This window comes from Mesitornis unicolor, unplaced genomic scaffold (assembly GCF_000695765.1).
Source record: "Mesitornis unicolor isolate BGI_N332 unplaced genomic scaffold, ASM69576v1 scaffold33706, whole genome shotgun sequence".
NCBI classification, from domain to species: Eukaryota; Metazoa; Chordata; class Aves; order Mesitornithiformes; family Mesitornithidae; genus Mesitornis; species Mesitornis unicolor.
Window position 1 is genome coordinate 9,711 of NW_010193548.1, and position 16,735 is coordinate 26,445.

Consider the following 16,735-nt stretch of genomic DNA (forward strand, 5'->3'; position numbering starts at 1 on the left):
GATGTTGCATGGGTACTTTGAATCACACAGGACAGGAGAACACTCTGTGTTCAGCCACAGGAGTCACAGCCTCCTCTGAATAAATACACCTCATGGGGCTGGCCAGTTCCCCTTCCGCTGAGGTTACTCTGGCCTGCTCACAGCTTCCTGGAGACCGTTGTGAGACCAGCTCCTCACCACACTCTTGAGCAGCTCTGATTCAGCAAGACCAAGCTGGCGTTGGGGTGAGCTTGTGTTTCACTTCAGCTGCTGAAATGAAACGGGCTTGGCACCTCTTAAGCTAAAGCGTGACGTGATCTGAGCTGAACTTCAGGTTACAGGCAGACACGGAGAACCGCCCTTCCTCTGGCACCTTCACCTGGATCTAGAGCACGGTAATTACTCCCTGGTACAAGGCAGCAAGAGGTAGAGCTGGGGCATCTCCCTTCCCTGGGCAGCAGTCCTGAAGGGTTGCGAATCCTTCTGGGCAGCCCTGGGGTGTGACAAAGAATGGCTCCATTCAAGAAAACCAGAGAAAAAATTTATTCCTTTTCTTTATAAAATATCTCCAATAAGTTATATAGGCAAATATTTAAATTAAAATAAATTAACTCCACTCTATGCTGGGACGCGCGACTGTCCACGAAGTCAAACTAGGATTTGTGTTTCTTTGAAAAAATATGCCCTAGATTTCTGACGTAAGATTTGAAAAAAATATCTATGCTTGGTGAGGAGGAAGGAGAAATCTGCAATGGACAGAGGGGTTAAGGTGCGGTGCTGAAGCTGCCTGTCGCCAGTGGCATCTCCACATCTAGCTAAGTGCTAAGAGCATCTTCATCGTCGCTCCAGTCGGGAGGAGCATCTGTCCCGAAGTACCGATCACCAAAGTTCCCTGTGGGGAGAAAGAGATGAAATAGTGGTGCGGCTCTGCAAGGAGCCCTGGGACCCGTCCTCCAGCCCGCCCTCGTCCCAGGAAACAAGAGCAGGTTTATCTGACAGCTTGAGTGGCGCTAAAACTCGAGTGGCAGCAAAACTGGAGCAGGCTGGAGGCTGTTTTAGCACCCGGGACAGCAGAGGTGAGGACAGAAGAACACAGTGAGCTTCTTTTGGATGAGCTTGTGTAAGGTGGCAGCTTAGGGTGTAAGGTGGGTTTGCTCCAGCTGTCCCAGCCCAGCTTCTCCACCTGGGGCCTCAGGAGGGTCAGGGCACGTGGAATGGCTCCTTCTGCCAACAAGGCTATAGCTGTCCGACAGCTCTCAAGTTTTATGTTGATCCCAACATCCACGTGGCAGCAGGACCCAGGAGAGGCAGCGTCCCCCCAGGTAAAACCCCCAGGTAAAACCAGGCCAGACCTAAGCTGCTGCTGACAACCAGGGCTTCACCTACTTTGGTGAGTGAGCCAGAAGCACCAAAAAAACCTCCTGCAACAGCTCGTTCCTACCCAGATACTCACCAATGCCGGGGATTATCCGGAAAAGGTCATTAACCTTCTTGTCCACAGCCGTGGTGATGATCTTCACCCGGGGGAAAGCATAGGCAACCGAGTGGACACCCATCTCTGCCATAAGCAGGGAGAGAAGGAAGATCTTGTCTTCTGGGACATCATGATCCTACAAGAAAGGCAGTGAGACAGCTTGAGGTGAGGGTATCTGAGGCATATTCCTGGAGCCGCTTTCTCTACACCCCCTCTCCACAGCCAGCTGAGGTTACTGGGGACAGGACCAAGAAACCAACTAAATCCAGGCTGTTACCACCCAAGGAAGGGGTGACTCTGCCACCACCTGATTACAGTCTCCCCAGCTTGTGCTGTCACCCATGACACCCTCCTTGGCAAGGAGGAGCCAGTTTCACCACAAAGCCCCTCAGCACAGCTGTGGCTGCTGTTTTGGGAGCGAACCACCCGTCCTCTGCTGCGTGCCCGACGTCCTCCCTACCAGCAGCACCCGCACGGCCATCATGGCTGCTGCGCCCGTGGACACCGTGCAGTCCATCAGGATGACGTGGTCTTCGCTGATGTCCTTGGGCAGCCGCAGATAGTGGAGCTGGGCAGGGGGAAAGAGAACACTTTAGAGGCTGTGGGTTCAAAGCAAATCAAGCAACCCGAGCCCTTCTTTTAGAGGGGTGAAGGATCTCCATGCATCTCAGAGAACCTAGCTGTCATCTTGGAGCCAGGCGCTGGTAGTGCAAACACTTGGAGAGCAAACCTGTGTGCACAAACACGCTGCCAAGCCCACTACAGAAGCTTTCAAAGCACTCGCTGAGCACTCACCCCTCACCATGATCAACTCTCAGATCACTGAAGAGCTCTCAGGAAATACCTGAATTCCCCCCCGCATGCAGGCTGATGCCAGGAGACACCCTTGGCAGCCTGGGGCCTGTGTTTTACCTCCGGCTCGCCCGTGTTGCAGTTGGTCTGGATGAGGATGGTCCCGATGCGGACATCCTTGCACACCGCTCGCAGCGCTGGCTCCATGGTCTCGCCCGCTCGCAGGATGGACACCCCGGTGATCTGCAGCACACAGCCAGGCACAACGGGAAGGGATGGTGCAGGAGGGGCACACCACCCCAATACAGCATTGAGCCTCCACAACTGGGGACTCTTAACGGGCCACCTCAAAGCTCATCCTCTCCAAGAGGGCTGTGCTGCTCCCAGGGCAGCAGTCACATGGTGGCATTGCTGATGGTACCGCTGGGCACCAACATGCTGCCTGTTCTGATGATATGGGGTAACATGACAACAGGCACCAAACCCAGACCTGATGGAAGCCCCAAGAAGCCAGGCGTGTCCTTCCCCTGCACCCAGAGGGCTTCTAATGTAGCCCCACAGGGTAGGGTTGAATAGCAAATACTTTTTGCTTTCACTTACTTGCTTCCCGCTGTACGTCCTCCCTTCGTAGTCCTGTCCCTGCGGGGTCTGGACTGTGCAACTCTACAAAAACCACATGAGAAGCATTAGGAGGGGCTCTGATGAAGGAGCCCTGGTCCTAGGGAGCCAGCCAGCTGCGGACTGGTCTGTCCCTTTGGAAACCAAGGCTGGATAAAGAGTTGTCACCCAGGGCCACAGCACTGCTCCACAGCCTAGGGGAACCCTCTGCCTTCTTAATCTAGGAGGAAAGGGCTGATACATGGGGAAAGCTGGAGGAGCAGCACCAGGACAGTCCTGGCTCCCTGGCAGTTACGGGTTAGGAATGGAAGAGGAATAATCCCAGCTACACCCACGAACTCACCTGGAATGGGAGCAAGGAGAGCGCGTGCTCAATCAGCAACCGCATCAGCCTCTTGGAGTAGAAAATGAACTCATCTCTGCTGGTCTCCTTGTTTCTAGAGAGGGGAGGGAAAGGAAATGTAAGCTGGGGACCAAAATGTGACTGGGGAGATGGTGACAGAGGTCAGAGGCTGTGTGGAGCCCCTGCCCCTGTCTTGTTGGCACAGGGTCCAGCGGCTGAGCCTGGAATTGCAGTGGCAGTTTTATTTAAGGTGAAAAGCAGAAAACCTGCTGGCAAATCCATGGAGCAAGACAGCACGGCTCCTCTTCCCAGGGCCCACCACCATCCACCCTGTCCTGTGTCCCCAAGTCATGAGGACAAGGCGCAAGTGGGATTCAGGAGCCCAAAACAAGCCGAGCCCACCCCAGTCGGCAGCCAAGCCCCATCCCACCCCAAGAGGCCGCGGTGGCGGGGGCTTTACCTGATGATGGTGTGCATGCCCCTCACTTGAGGGGTGCTCTTCAGCACACTGAGGGTCTGAGGAAGGGGGTGGCACTGGTGGGCAGAGGCCAGGGCGGCCCTGAAAACCAAACACACGGTCAGAAGGTCTCCAGGCAAGGCTGGAGCACAGCACACGGCCAGAGCCATCCTCCCAGATGTCATCTCGCACTGCAAACGCACGCCAAGGGCATCCAGCAGAGCCGAACGAACGGCCAGCCTGGCCCGGTCCCTCCTGCTGGCAAAGGGACCCGCCCTGTAGCGAGTGCTCAGTGGAGCCAGGGGGGTCTCACAGCCCAAGGACCTGCCCTTCCTGCTGGGCAGCTTGGCCATGGTTGGCCCACCTTGGTTTCTACTGCTTGGGAAGAAAATGAAAAATAAAATGGAAACCTTCTCCTGCTTGGCAGTCTTATTTAGTGGTGGATCCTCAACTCATGGACTGAGGAGGAGCTGTTATGGTTGCCTCTGTCCTGCAAATGCCAGATGTCACCAGGAATGGGACAGACAGGGTGGCATGGTGCTGGCATACGGCTCAATGTAGAGCCAGGCTGCAACGAGACCATTTCAGAGCACCTGGCCCATTCAGGGATCATCAGATTCACCTCAAATTGGAAATAGCTTCACGACTTTACGACTGGCTTTGTGTGAGTCATCTCCACAAAACTAACAGGGTTGGGAGTTATTCTTGGATCAAGGGAACACCATTCATGGGGATGTGCACAATGGAGCCCCATTAGTCACCTCTCTCTTTGAGAGCGGCAGTAATGAGATGAAGGTCACATCTACTTGGCTTCCACAAGGCTGGGCAGGATGGACAAGCGACTTTGTCTGGGAGGAGGGCTGGGGTCCGAAAGCCACGCGCCAGATCACAAACGTGCCAGCGGCTGCATCCCGGTCAGAGAGATGTTGGGGAGGAGAAGAGAGCAAACAAAAAAAAGCACCAGGCGATTAAGATTTCAAATCAAGCAGAAACCTGGATTAATTGCACACACGCACACACACAGAGGCACACAAGCGGAGAGGAAGACAGAGAAGATGACTGGGTAGGCATGGAGGAGGTCAGGACTAGATGACTTGAGGCCTCCATCCACATGTCATCTCCTGGTCTTGGCCAACCAACACCAAACGAGACATTCCCAAGGCCTGTGGGTACTTAAGGGCTCCTTCTTGCTTTTGCCAGCTCCAGTCCTGCAGAGTATCAAGGAGCCCCTATGCAGGGAATGCTCTCAAGAGCCCAGACAGCTCATGGCCATGCAGTGTGGGATGGGTTGTGCTCCCATTGCAGGCTTGCCAATTGGGTTAGGGGCCAAGCCCAGCATGCTCCCACTGCCTGTTTGGGACAAGCAGCCCTCAAGGCCCTGGACCTGCCGTCAGTGAAGCGAGCTCACTCCGTTAGTCACTGCAACGCGGGTTAGCTGCCCTCGGAGATGCTACTGCACCAGGGCTTGTGCTGCCAGCAGCACCCAGCAGTTCTGCCCCAATAGTCCTCCCTTTTCCTTCCTGTCCTCCTGCCAGACCTGGGGACAGATCCTGGGGGCACAGTCACCATTCAGCCCTGTCTAAATCCCTCGTGGCCCCAGAGGTGCAGACCCTCACGGTAGGTGAGGACCTGAGCCCTGCCTTTGGGAGATGCCAGTGCCTGTAGAGGGGCTGCCTCCTGGCCTGGTTCTGAGGGGGGACAGAGATCAGCCCCCCAGCACAGAGCCACACACCCGCTCATGGCCCAGGAGTGGCAAACCACTGTCCCCCAAACTGGGCGAGCCATCAGCTTGTAGCCCACAGGGCTGTCTCATACCCACAGCAGCCCACCCAGGGGCACACGCTTGTGACGGGCACCCCTCCCCTCCATCCCTGCCAGGTCCATGCCACAGCATCCCAACACGCAGCCCCTCTCCTGCCCAGGTCCCTGTGGTGCTTCAGGTGAGATGCGCTGTGACCCAGCTCCATCTCCCTGCTGCACCGAATGCTACCATCTCTAAAAGTGGCCCCGCATGTCTGGGAACACCTTCCCTGCATCCCGAGCTGTCAACAGGCCCCTGGGAAACGCTGTCAGTGTTTTGTCACCAAGCTTTCCGCACCTTCCTGCGACACCTGCACAGGGGCTGGTGCTCAGTGTGGGGACGGGGAGGTCTGGATGCAACCTTGCTTTGGTCCCAACAGCCCAGGGAAGTTGCATAGTGCTGTCAGGGTCCCCACGGTGCTTTCTGTGAGGGGGGACAGCAGCAGGTCCCATTTTGGGTGTCAGGGTGAAGACGCTCTCTCAAAGTCTCCCCATGGGTTTGCCCTGCAGAGCCCCAGCAAACCTGGACCCTGTGTGCTGTCTGCCCGGGTTAGTAACACACAGCACAGCCCTTGTCCCTGGTCCCTGGTGTTAGTGTCACAATCAAAACACGGCCGTTAGCGGTTGTCTCCTCACATATCCCAGCGCAGCTTCCTCTGGTCACCGGGTGGGAGGGATGTTCAGGGAAGACAAGACAGGAAACACGAGAGTTTAAGGAGAGGGGGACAAACACCACATGAAACAAAGGAGAAAGCACTGTCATTAGTCAAAGGGGTGGGGGGAAAAGCCCTTGGACCCGCCTGGTGCCCAGGCCATCGCCATACAGACCCCAGTGCTCCTCCCTTGGTGACCAAGTCATGTCACGGCTGCTCTTCGTGGCACCGGCTCCATGGCAGGAAAAGCTCCGTTTGCTCTCACCACCCCAGAGTCACGGCAGGGACATTGTCCCAGCTCTGTCCCGAGTGGTGCCACCCTACAACACCAGCTGCAGCCCTGGCAGCCCAGAGGGAAATGCCCAACCTGGAAAACCTTCACCCAACCCGCCCTGCACTCATGCAAACTGCTTGTGGTGGGTGTCCACCTCCCAGCACGCTGCAGAGCCGATCTGCTCAACCCTGGGAGAGCCTGGAAAGCCAAGAGCACTGGGAACATGGGGAGAAACCCAGCTCTGAACCAAACATCACCACTCACTGGGAAGACCTTCCTTCCCCTGAGCTGACCTGGACCTGCCCTGGCATCGCCATCGCTTGCAGAGGGGCTGCAGGGTGAGGTAGAAGGAAGAGCTACAGCCACATCCCCCACAGTGAAAGCCCTTGCCCTGGCCTGGGAGGGGTGGAGGGACTGGGTCTCTGACACTGCGTCTCTGCCTGCTAGAGCAAGGCTTCCTGTCCCTCCCCCTGTCAAGCAGGACTGCGATGGAAAATTCAGACAGGCAGCCATGAGCACGTCAAGAAAACGTCTTACTTTGGAAACTTATTTTTTCCCCCCAGAACAAAAGCTTTAAAGGAGAAAAAAAAAGAAGAAGAAGAAAAGAAAGAGAAAGGGGTGACCATCTCTCAGGAAGGCTTCAGGGAACATCCTCAGCTCTTTGTTGAGCATGCTATCAAGCAGGAAGCAGACAAGAGACATCCAGCTACAAAGCAGCTAATGCAGTCAAGGCATTTCAAACACGTACAGCGGCTGGCTTTCACGGCTGACATTTCAAACAAGGGCTATTAAACTGCGCCACAGGTTGATATTTAAAGACACAATTGGCAAAGGGCATGCCAAGCTGATCGAGACCTTGGGGGTGGGGAATATTGATTGGCGAGGGGAATTCAGTTGAAAAGAAGCCTGGCTCCGAGAGCCGGGCTGGGTGCTGAAATAGTGGGGCAGGAGGGATGGAAACCAGGCTGCATAGGCATGGATCAAGTCCCGGCCTGGCTCCAGCTGCAGGGCTCGTGAAGAAATACTCACCAGGGCATGGATGGAAAGGGAGCACCTGTACATAATCACACCTCCAGCACATGCACGGTTAAACACGTGGGAAGCTGGGCAAGAAACACCCCAACTGCAAGGGTGCTCGGGTCTGAGGGAATACAGAGGAAGGCAATGATGCTCCTCAGCACTTAGCAGTTACAGCCGGAAAATAAGACATTCCAGGGAATGGCGCCATTTGCTTTAAATTCCTCTGAATTCACCCATCTGATCAGCTGAGAGTGAGGGAGAGACACTCCCTGCCCACCTCAGCCACTTTCTGGGTCAGGAGAGGCTGCCCGGGGCTGGGCTGGAGCATGAGGACCAGCGAAGCACCTCAGACTGGGGCCAGATCTGAGCATCCAGCTTCTATTCTACCTCGCTGCATCCTCACCACCGGCAAAAGGCAGTGACATCAGAACAACAGCTGTGACATTTAGATGGAGCCATTCAAGACAAGAGGCTAGGGAATCATTCTAGATGAGAAGTCCTGTATTTGCCAAGCCCATCTCACTTGACGTGCGTCTCTCCAGCCACTTCGCTCCACTCGTGAGCGCAGAGCTGGGAAACCGCAGCAGCAGAAGAAGCTCTGGGACTCCAGGAGAGTAAATAGATTTTTTTGGGCAGGAATTTTTTTCCAGACTTTCTGGCAAAGGCATAAATGGAAACCACGAGCCTTAAGCAGAACATAAAAATGCCTGTGGCTGTGGTAATCACAGAGTTATTTCTGGAGGTCAGAGTTACCTTTCCAAACTGGCTATCATTACACTTTCTTGACATATTATTAAATACTTGATTTTTAAGGTGCACAAATAGATCACCTGTACTGAGTACCACTTTGATTAAAGAGGAGAATCCCTGGAGAGGAAGGAAATGTTGTATGTGTAAATATACACACGTACATATGGGCATATATACACATACACGCACGCATCAGCCTACTCTCTAATGTTATTCCTGCAATTTTTTACAGCACCAGACCTGTCTCCACGCTAAAGAGCACCTTCCCACCTGGACCCAGGGAAGCTTACGCTGTCTGTATGGAAATGTCAGGCCCCATGGTATTACACAAGCAAACAGAAATAAAATAAAACATCCAGTTGCCTGGTCTAGGAAACGAATGGCTTAAGCAGAAATAAGTAAAGCAGAGTATTTTTCCTGTTTATCTTTGGTATTTTAAAAGCTTTTAGTATGCTAAATGTAAATTTTAGGGTTACTTAAGTGTCTCCACCCAGTGATGGAGATCTAAATGGAAACCCATCTGCAGTAATGCATCCCCTCTGCTTCCTACAAAAATGCCTGGAAACCTGGCTGGCTGCTTAATGGAAGTGAGAGAGCTGAGTCCCATCTGGATCCACACGCTGAAGAGGTTAAGTAAATCAGCGTGCACTTTATAGCATCCACCTGCAGATACTGAGAAGTCAGAAATCCTGCCGGATTAGGGCGTAAGTGTTTTCTTAGTCCCCGGACAGCTGCTGTGCAGTCTTTAGGCACTGCAGGAAACCTCTCGCCATGCCAAAGCTGCTCCACTCCTCCTGGGGCTGGCATAGAGAGCCCCTGCGGCAGCAGCAAGGGATCCAGGGCTCCCACCACCCTCCAGCCGCTTTCTTTAATTTAATAATTGATGCTTAAAGCTGTTTAATGTTGTTTAATCACTGGGGATGGAGAGCGGCTCTGAACAACTGTTCATCTTAGAGGATGAAGGGAAATAAAAGAGAATCCCAGGACGCAAATCCTCCCCTCTCGCAGGGATGGGGGGGCCCCCAGCTGACATCTTCAGGGGCGCTCAAGCTGGTAGTGGCCCCCCAGGACAGATACAGCCCTGTCCCTGCTGGTCCCAAATACAAGGACAAGGGGCCTTTCGTCAGCCTCGAGCGGGATGAGACTGCACTGCCCACCTCAACTACAGGTCAGGGTTAGGCCAAGCAGTGCCTGGCATTGGAAATGCCTCGGGCTGCACAGACAGGACAGAGTTAGGGGCTCTTACCTGACACTGAGTTCACGCTGCGGCAGCAACACAAAGACACAATGCAACCGGTATTAAGCATTGTCAACACCAGGGTCGTTTCAAGATAAAAGAAAAGGAAAAATAGGAATATTTTCCTGCATTCACATGTAGCCTTTTCCCCTTCTTCCCCTCCCCAGCTCAATGAAAGCCCTCCCAAGCCAACCCCTTGCCTGGCTCGCAGCAGTGCCCTGGGGAGGAGCTGCCAGGTTTGCTCACTGCAGTGTTCTCAGCCAGATCCCAGGGGCTGGGAGAAACTGGGAGAAGCATCCATCTCCTGGCCTGTGCCCACCTGCCCTCCTCAGCCCAGTGCTAGTGACGATGCCAGGGCTCTGATCCTCACTCCTGTGACCTAGGGTTTAGAAACCAACTTTCCGACCTGTCAGAATGTAGTTCTGGAAATGTGGGCAGTTAAAAAGCCCTGAGAGACGCGCAGGGTGCTCTGGGAATTTTCCATTGCCCCTTTGCATCACAGTGGTTGCTCCTGAGCAGGGGCAGGAGGCACGATGCCATCAAGCCTGCAGGAATCAAGCCCTTCACTTTCAAGTGCGTCCATCTCCAGGTGATGCTCCTTCCACCTCCCAGGACATCACCCTGAGCATCTCCATGACTTAAGCATCAAAGCTACAAATGTGAGGCGGGAGGAGGCTGTGCTGCTCAGGGAAGAGCAACACACAACAGGGTCCCAGGCTAAACCCACCACTCAGGACTGGCCCAGGACACAAAGAAGAAGACTTGCTAAAGCCAGGGATGGGGAAATGATGGAGCATAGGCCTGGATCGAGGCTCAGGCTGGGGATCAAACATGACAAGACTTTGGGTTTTGAAACCCATGAGCTGCACCCAATGTAGAAGTGGAGAAGCAGGCTCTTGACTGGAAAGACTGCAGCAGTGTCTGCAGTGGGGTGAAGAGGAGAAGCCAGAGCCAGAGAGATGAAGTATTGCAGGGTTTGGGGCGATGCTGGCCCCGGGAGGGCTGCAGGCAGGGAGGGCACATCCCTCAGCTCGCTGGAGGACGGTTGGTTTGCCCTCAGATGCTTTGCTCTCCCAGGGCGGGCAGGAGCTGCTGCTGGACCACAGCTTGCAGAGGAGCCTTGTCCTAACCAGAATGCAGCCTCCTCTGCTGAAATGGGGGAGCAGGGCTGGGAGGAGCTCACGGAGACAGCCCTGCACTGCTTCCTGCGATGCCACTGCTGCCCAGGCAAGGCCGACCCCACCGTTAACACCTGGGGGACCAGGCAGCTCTCACCTCTTCCAGCTGGCTGTGGACGTGCTGCACGATCAGGTCGATGGCCACCGTGTTCCCACTCCCTGGAATGAACCAGAAGCAAAAGAGAGGCAGCCTGGTGAGGCCCACAGGGTAGCAGTGCCTGGAACACGTTGGTTCCCCAAGCTCTCCATTATGTTAAAAAATACCCCATAGCCCTGCTTCCCCTTCCCTAGAAAAGCCCCATCCAGCAGGAGACATTCCTGCTATTATTAAGTTCTTATTTACTGATCTATTATTGAATATCTAGAAGTCACCTCTGGCTTTTAAACCGCTAAGGTGTAGGTGCTGGGAAGGCAGGAGACTGGTTGAGGGAAAACCGCAGATTTTCTCCTGGGAACCTGCTTTCGGGCAGTGTTTGGAGACACTGAGCTGGAGGGACCTTTGCTCTGACATGGCACAGCCACTCTGCTGTCCTGGCCAGCCTGAGGGTGGTGGGACTGGTGGGCAGAGCTGAGGGATGGGGTCTCCCAGATCCCACTCAGGCCTGAACCTCAGGGCAGGTACCTCGGGGGACGACGATGTCGGCCAGCCGCATGGTGGGCTGGATGTACTGGTCGAAGGCGGGCTTGACAAACTTGTTGTACTGCTTGATGACACCCTCGATGTCACGGCCACGCTCGCTGATGTCCCTGCGCAGGCGACGCACCAAGCGAATGTCCGAGTCCGTATCCACAAAGATCTTCAGATCAAGGAGCTGGAAGGAGAGGGGAGGGAACAAATCCCGCCAGGTTAAGCGTGTACCTCGAACCGAGCTTCTCCACCAGCCACAACCAGGAGGCTGAGCACAACATCAGAGCACAACGGTGGCCACTGGAGGTCATCGTTGCTCCACGAAAGTGCAACAGAAACGCTCGCTTGGCAGGGAAGGAAACTTTCTAGACTGAGCTTGGCTAAGTTTGTGCACGGCTCACTTCCTCCTGTCGCATTTCTCATCTATTCAAATAATTCCCAAGAGCGTCTGAAGTGCTGGATAAGTCCACCCTAGGAGCATCAGGCTTTGTGCAGAAAAGTACAGCAGACTTTGCTTCTGGCCGGGCAAGCAGCAGCACACAGTGTGGAGGTGGGCTATCTCCAGTCACATTTATACACCACCACTGCCAGGGACCAGGTCACCACTGGGTTTCCCAGTTCCTGGGAATGAACGGCTGAGATCAAGGTCTCTGCTGAAACGCTTGACCTCTGCCAGGAGCTCTTCCCCTGTTGCTGCAAGAGTTATCCAGCACAGAGAAGCACCACAGCAGCTGGGGCAAACTGGAAGAGAAGGTCATCTCCCTGCTGCTGCCCCTCAGGAGAAAGCGTGCTCCCACCACGTCCTCCCAGCTGGCGATGGGATGGAGGGCGGGTGTGTCGGGGTGATGCTGAAGCACTGTGGGAGGACAAGGTCCCATCCAGTGGTGCACAGGAGCCCAGGGCACCTGGGATTCTCTGTACAAGGCTGCAGAAGTAGCTGGAGCCCTCCCCAGAATTAACGCCAAAGCCTTCCTCACCTTCAGGAGCTCCTTGTCCGCAAATGCCATGATGCCTTCAAAGATAATCACGTTGGCACCATAGAGGGTTTTCTGTGGAGTCAGAAGTGATGTGGTTAGACAGAGGATGTGTTCAGAAATGCCCCATCCCGGGGCATCTCTCTGGGTCGTTGGTGACCGCAACAGCTACCCAAAATCTGCGCCCTGAGCCAGTCACAGAGCAGAGGGTGACTGCATGAGTCTGACTGCAAAAGGTGGGGGCTGGAGGGGTCCAAACGTCACCCTTCTCTCCTGCCTTGTCCCAGCACCCTCAGGGTCCCGTACCCATTCCTTCTTCCGGCTGTGGGTGGTGAAGTCGTAGATCGGGATCTTCACGCTCTTGCCTTGCTTCAGCTTCTTCAGGGTGGCGATGATGAGGTCAAAGTCAAAGGCATCGGGGTGGTCAAAGTTGAAGTCGTTGCTGGCTGCCTGCTCCTGCTGCTGCTTGGTCAACACCTGCCCACAGAGCAGGGGTGAGTCCACATGGCCGTCCCCAGCCTTCCCACCCCACCATGCCCAGCAACCCCTCCTCCTGCCCCAACAGCCACCTGAATGGGTCAGGGGAAACCATGAGGCTGTCACTCAACCAAAATTCCCCATCAGGGGGTGATGCCAAGAGCCAGGGCAGCCCATGGCCAGGACAACACACAGCCTCACCTTGTAGAAGGAGTCCATGGACAGCAGCACCACCCAAGGGACATCAAGAGCCTCAATGATCATGGTGGCCACCGTGGTCTTCCCAGAGGCGCTGCCTCCTCCCAGGCCTGCCAGGGAAAAGGGGGTGAAGCCACCAACCCCACAATCTGCCTTCCCAACCACAGGCTGGAGCCCAGGTCCTGCTCTGTTGCACTAAGTTGGAGGAATCTCCAAAGAGGGAGATCAACGGGCACTACAAGAGAGAGATTATCCTTGGAAATGTCAAACAGCACAAACTATAACTGCCAGCAATGTGCACAGCAAAAGCTGGGCAACCCTTCATTAGACAGCTGTGTAACAAGGGGAGAGCTGGCATGAGAACCAGCCCAGACTAAATCCCTGGTAACTCGTGACAACTCAAGCAACAAGTACGAGAGCTGAGGGAACAACATGCAAGTACCCACTATAATCCAGCACCCTCAATGTGCAAGCTCTCAGCTTCTGCCTGGTCCTACGGCTCCCTCAGTCAATGCTGGACTAACCAGGGGGACTCTCCCTGCTCCTTTCCTGGCTGAGCAGCTCACAGTCTGGAGTCTGGAGCCAACTGCAAGTCCTCAAGGAGTTTGTAGGGCAGAAATCATCTCCAACATCTCCTGGAGAGCCACTGGGCAGGCAGCACAGATGCTGGCCATGTCAGCCTTCACTGGTTGATGTGCAGAGGTGGGACAGAGCCCAGACACGCGCTGTCTTCACCTACCTATCACAAAGGCCTCTTTGGACTGCGTCCCATGCTCGTTGTACCACGGCGGCCGGCCAGCTGTGTAGATGGTCCTCTTGCTGGTCCGCAGCAGGGGTGGCTCAGATTTACACTGGCTCGTGGTCCGCTTTCGGGGTGGCTTGCTGGAGCCCACCGCAGGGTATAGTCGGTCCAAGGATTCGGCACTGCTGTTGCTGGGGATGGAGAGAGGAAGGAGCTCAGTTACAGGCAGCAGGGAAGAGCTCGCGTTCCTGGTGTGTGGGAGCAGGGTCTCCAGGAGGATCTCACACTGTACGGGTGAGGGATGTAACGGTAGTGGGGGAGATGCAACCACAGCCCTGCTGCAGCACCACCAACACCTGCACCTCTGCCACCCCAGGCTGTCACCAGCATCAAGAAATTCTCCCGCAGGACCACATTTTGACCTGAAAAAGGGGCAGCATGGGCATCCCTTCCTCCAACCCAACTGCTGAGGAGCGCCTCCATCAGACAACCACCCCCCTGAGCGCTCAGGAACACCAGGAGCTGTTACTGCAGAGGACAACAACCTGTCCTGATGTGCCAAGGGGGCCTTCTGGGGGATGGAGGCCAAACACGTGGGCTACAGCTCGACCATCCTTGTCCCCTCATGCACAATCCCTTTCCTCTCGCCACTTTAAGCACTCCACTCCCACCTAAACCCCTTGCTCTCCCACCCTTTAGGTCTCAAACCCCTAGGTAGAAGCCTGCAAGCTGGGCAGTGGGGCTGCCAAGCCACTTGCATCTGCTTTGCCTGTGAGCTGAGTGAGCACTGAGCGCAGCCGGAGCGCTGGAAGCTGTAAATCTCTCTCTCTTATCTCCCCTCCCACAAACCACCCTCTGGAGCCCTTTCGAGCTTGGCAGCGGGAGAGCAGTGGCTGGGAGGTGATAAGTGGCCTCTGGCCAGGAGATAAGCTCCAGCCACGCTGCCCAGCCAGCACGGGGATGGGGAGGATTATTTATACCAGCTCCCGCTCCTCCCCGCTCGCCGTTCCGATGTCTCCTCCTCGGGAGAAGGTGCAAAGGGCTCTCCCTGCTCATGCCTGCTCCCTGCCCAGCCGTGACGGGGCTGGAAACCGAACCTCTGCAAGATCAGAGAGCCCCGAGCACTGAATGCGCCAAACCCGGCACTGTTTGGTACAGCCCAGCTGAGCCAGCGGAGCTTTGCTGCCTCTCTGTTACTTTTTGTTTTTGAAAGGGCTTAAACTGCAGGGCTTTACAGATTTTGGGTTGATTTTAAGCTGTTTTGGTATGAAGATTAATTCCCTTCCCTCCCCCAGCCCTTCTTAGGACAATTTTAGATAAAGATCAACAGTTTTAGGACCAGCCATCTGCACGTAAAGCCACCCAGCAAACCCCCTGACCACAGCGGGATCCCCTGGGCCACCCAGCAAACCCACCTCCCACATCAGCACAACCCTGCGGAGCAGGCAAGGAGATGGGGATTTGCCAAAGCCCTCCTAGCAAAAGGTGAGCTCCAGCTCCTGCACCAGGACATCTCACAACAACACAGACCCTACGAGTACCCAGATGGGGTATTTTGTTCTCCTCTCCCACCAGTGACGCCGCAGCAGCAATCAGTCACGGTGCGCTATTCCCAGAGCGGGGCTGACATCAGCCGCCGATGCCGCTGCATAAACAAAGTCATTTTGGCTCGATACAAGCAAGGGATGACAGACACGGTTGTTTACCACAAAATAAAACGGTTCCTTTCATCTGCGTCCCAGCCCCTCTCCCAGGACACCAAGGGCTGCTCAGTCCCTGTGCAGCTGGTGAGCATTTTGGGATGCTCTGCTCTTTGGCGTAACGAGGCAGCAAGCTCTCCCATGCCAACCTCAACCCTGATCTGCACACTGCGATGATTCCCAAAGCGACTTTGAGTTGGGCAAAACTCTGGTTTTCAGAGCTGGAGCAGAGCCTGAGCAAGAGACAAGGTCTGCCCCTGGTCCCTTCCATCAGCATCAACCCAGGTCCTGGAGGGGACGAGGAGGTTCGAACCCTGACGGCTCCAGCTGTGCCCATGGCTGACACCCTGCTTTGCCATGGCTCACCCCTCCGCTCCCCAGGGCATCCAAGGGTGCTGGCACAGAGGGGACTCCCCCCAGCAGCTCCGTGCCAGAGCATCGCCATGGGATGCAGGGACACACGTGGGGACGGGATGGTGAGAAGCGGAGCCGTCCTCCCCTTGCACACCTGGGCTGCTCTGGGATGCAGCGTTTTAATCCTGCATTGCCTCTTCTCATCCCAATACCTCTGGATTTCCACCCCAGTTCTTTTTCTATAGGTATTTACCTATACCATCCATACCTACACAAGACGTAGATATTCTACACCTCTTAAATCAACCTTTCCCATGATTTACCTCAGACTTCAAGTTTTGTAGCTGTTTTCCGTGGCTGCCTTTGCTGGGAATGGACTCTCGTCCACTACGAAGGAAGGGCTGACCCCAGCCATCTCACCTCTATCTCCTTTCGCTATTTCTTGCCATCGCTTTTGAAAAACTCCCCATGGCAGCAACAAAGCCCATGTAATGCTCCGACTCGCAAGGGAAAGCACCCGGAGGAAGGGGACTCTCTATTTATAGCTGCAGTTAACACCATTGCTGTAACCCAAGGAGGGTCCTTGTCCCATGCAGACCCTCCCCAGCTTCCCTGCACCCCTTGGGTTTCATAGGGTGATGCCATAACAAGGCAAATATGGAGGGAAACATCGCCCTGGGCTTGGTAATCCCCCCATGCAAAGCTTTCCTGGAAGACTGGGCTGCCACCAGCTCCCCGCAGACTGTCCCTGGCTTTCGAGGACACTTTTGCCTTGCTTCCTCACAGGGGTCTGCCCAAGCCTGACCCCGCAGTGGGGTCAGCTCTCCAAAAGGGCACTCCCATTCCCACCCCTGTGCCCTCTGTGCTACAGCTGTCTGCATTCCTCTGCCCTCTGAGACCCCCGTGCCAGGGAGAGGAAAGGCAGCTGGTCTCAACACCCCCTACCGCGGCCAGCACGGAAAACTGGCAAAGTCCCAAACCCTGAGCTTGCAAGCAAACAGCAAAGCTCGTCCTCAGCACCTCCATAAATGACACAACCAACCAAGTGCTCAGCCCCCCAAATCTGCCAGCTGAGCCCCTGCCGCCC

General features: G+C 55.2%; 1 protein-coding gene across 1 annotated transcript in view; it reads right to left on the bottom strand.

The window, feature by feature from the left end:
- Positions 1-498: 498 nt before the first annotated feature.
- Positions 499-16,735, bottom strand: part of UCKL1 (uridine-cytidine kinase 1-like 1) — a 16,501-nt gene continuing 264 nt past the window's right edge. The window contains exons 2-15 of the mRNA XM_010187496.1: positions 13,592-13,785; positions 12,856-12,962; positions 12,484-12,654; positions 12,181-12,252; positions 11,198-11,387; positions 10,673-10,734; positions 9,407-9,423; positions 3,667-3,765; positions 3,207-3,300; positions 2,846-2,908; positions 2,366-2,488; positions 1,914-2,021; positions 1,433-1,589; positions 499-871 (exon numbers count right to left, since the gene is read on the bottom strand). Of these exons, the coding sequence (XP_010185798.1) occupies positions 795-871; positions 1,433-1,589; positions 1,914-2,021; positions 2,366-2,488; positions 2,846-2,908; positions 3,207-3,300; positions 3,667-3,765; positions 9,407-9,423; positions 10,673-10,734; positions 11,198-11,387; positions 12,181-12,252; positions 12,484-12,654; positions 12,856-12,962; positions 13,592-13,785 (1,534 nt within the window). The 3' untranslated portion in view covers positions 499-794. The remainder of the gene's footprint in view (positions 872-1,432; positions 1,590-1,913; positions 2,022-2,365; positions 2,489-2,845; positions 2,909-3,206; positions 3,301-3,666; positions 3,766-9,406; positions 9,424-10,672; positions 10,735-11,197; positions 11,388-12,180; positions 12,253-12,483; positions 12,655-12,855; positions 12,963-13,591; positions 13,786-16,735) is intronic.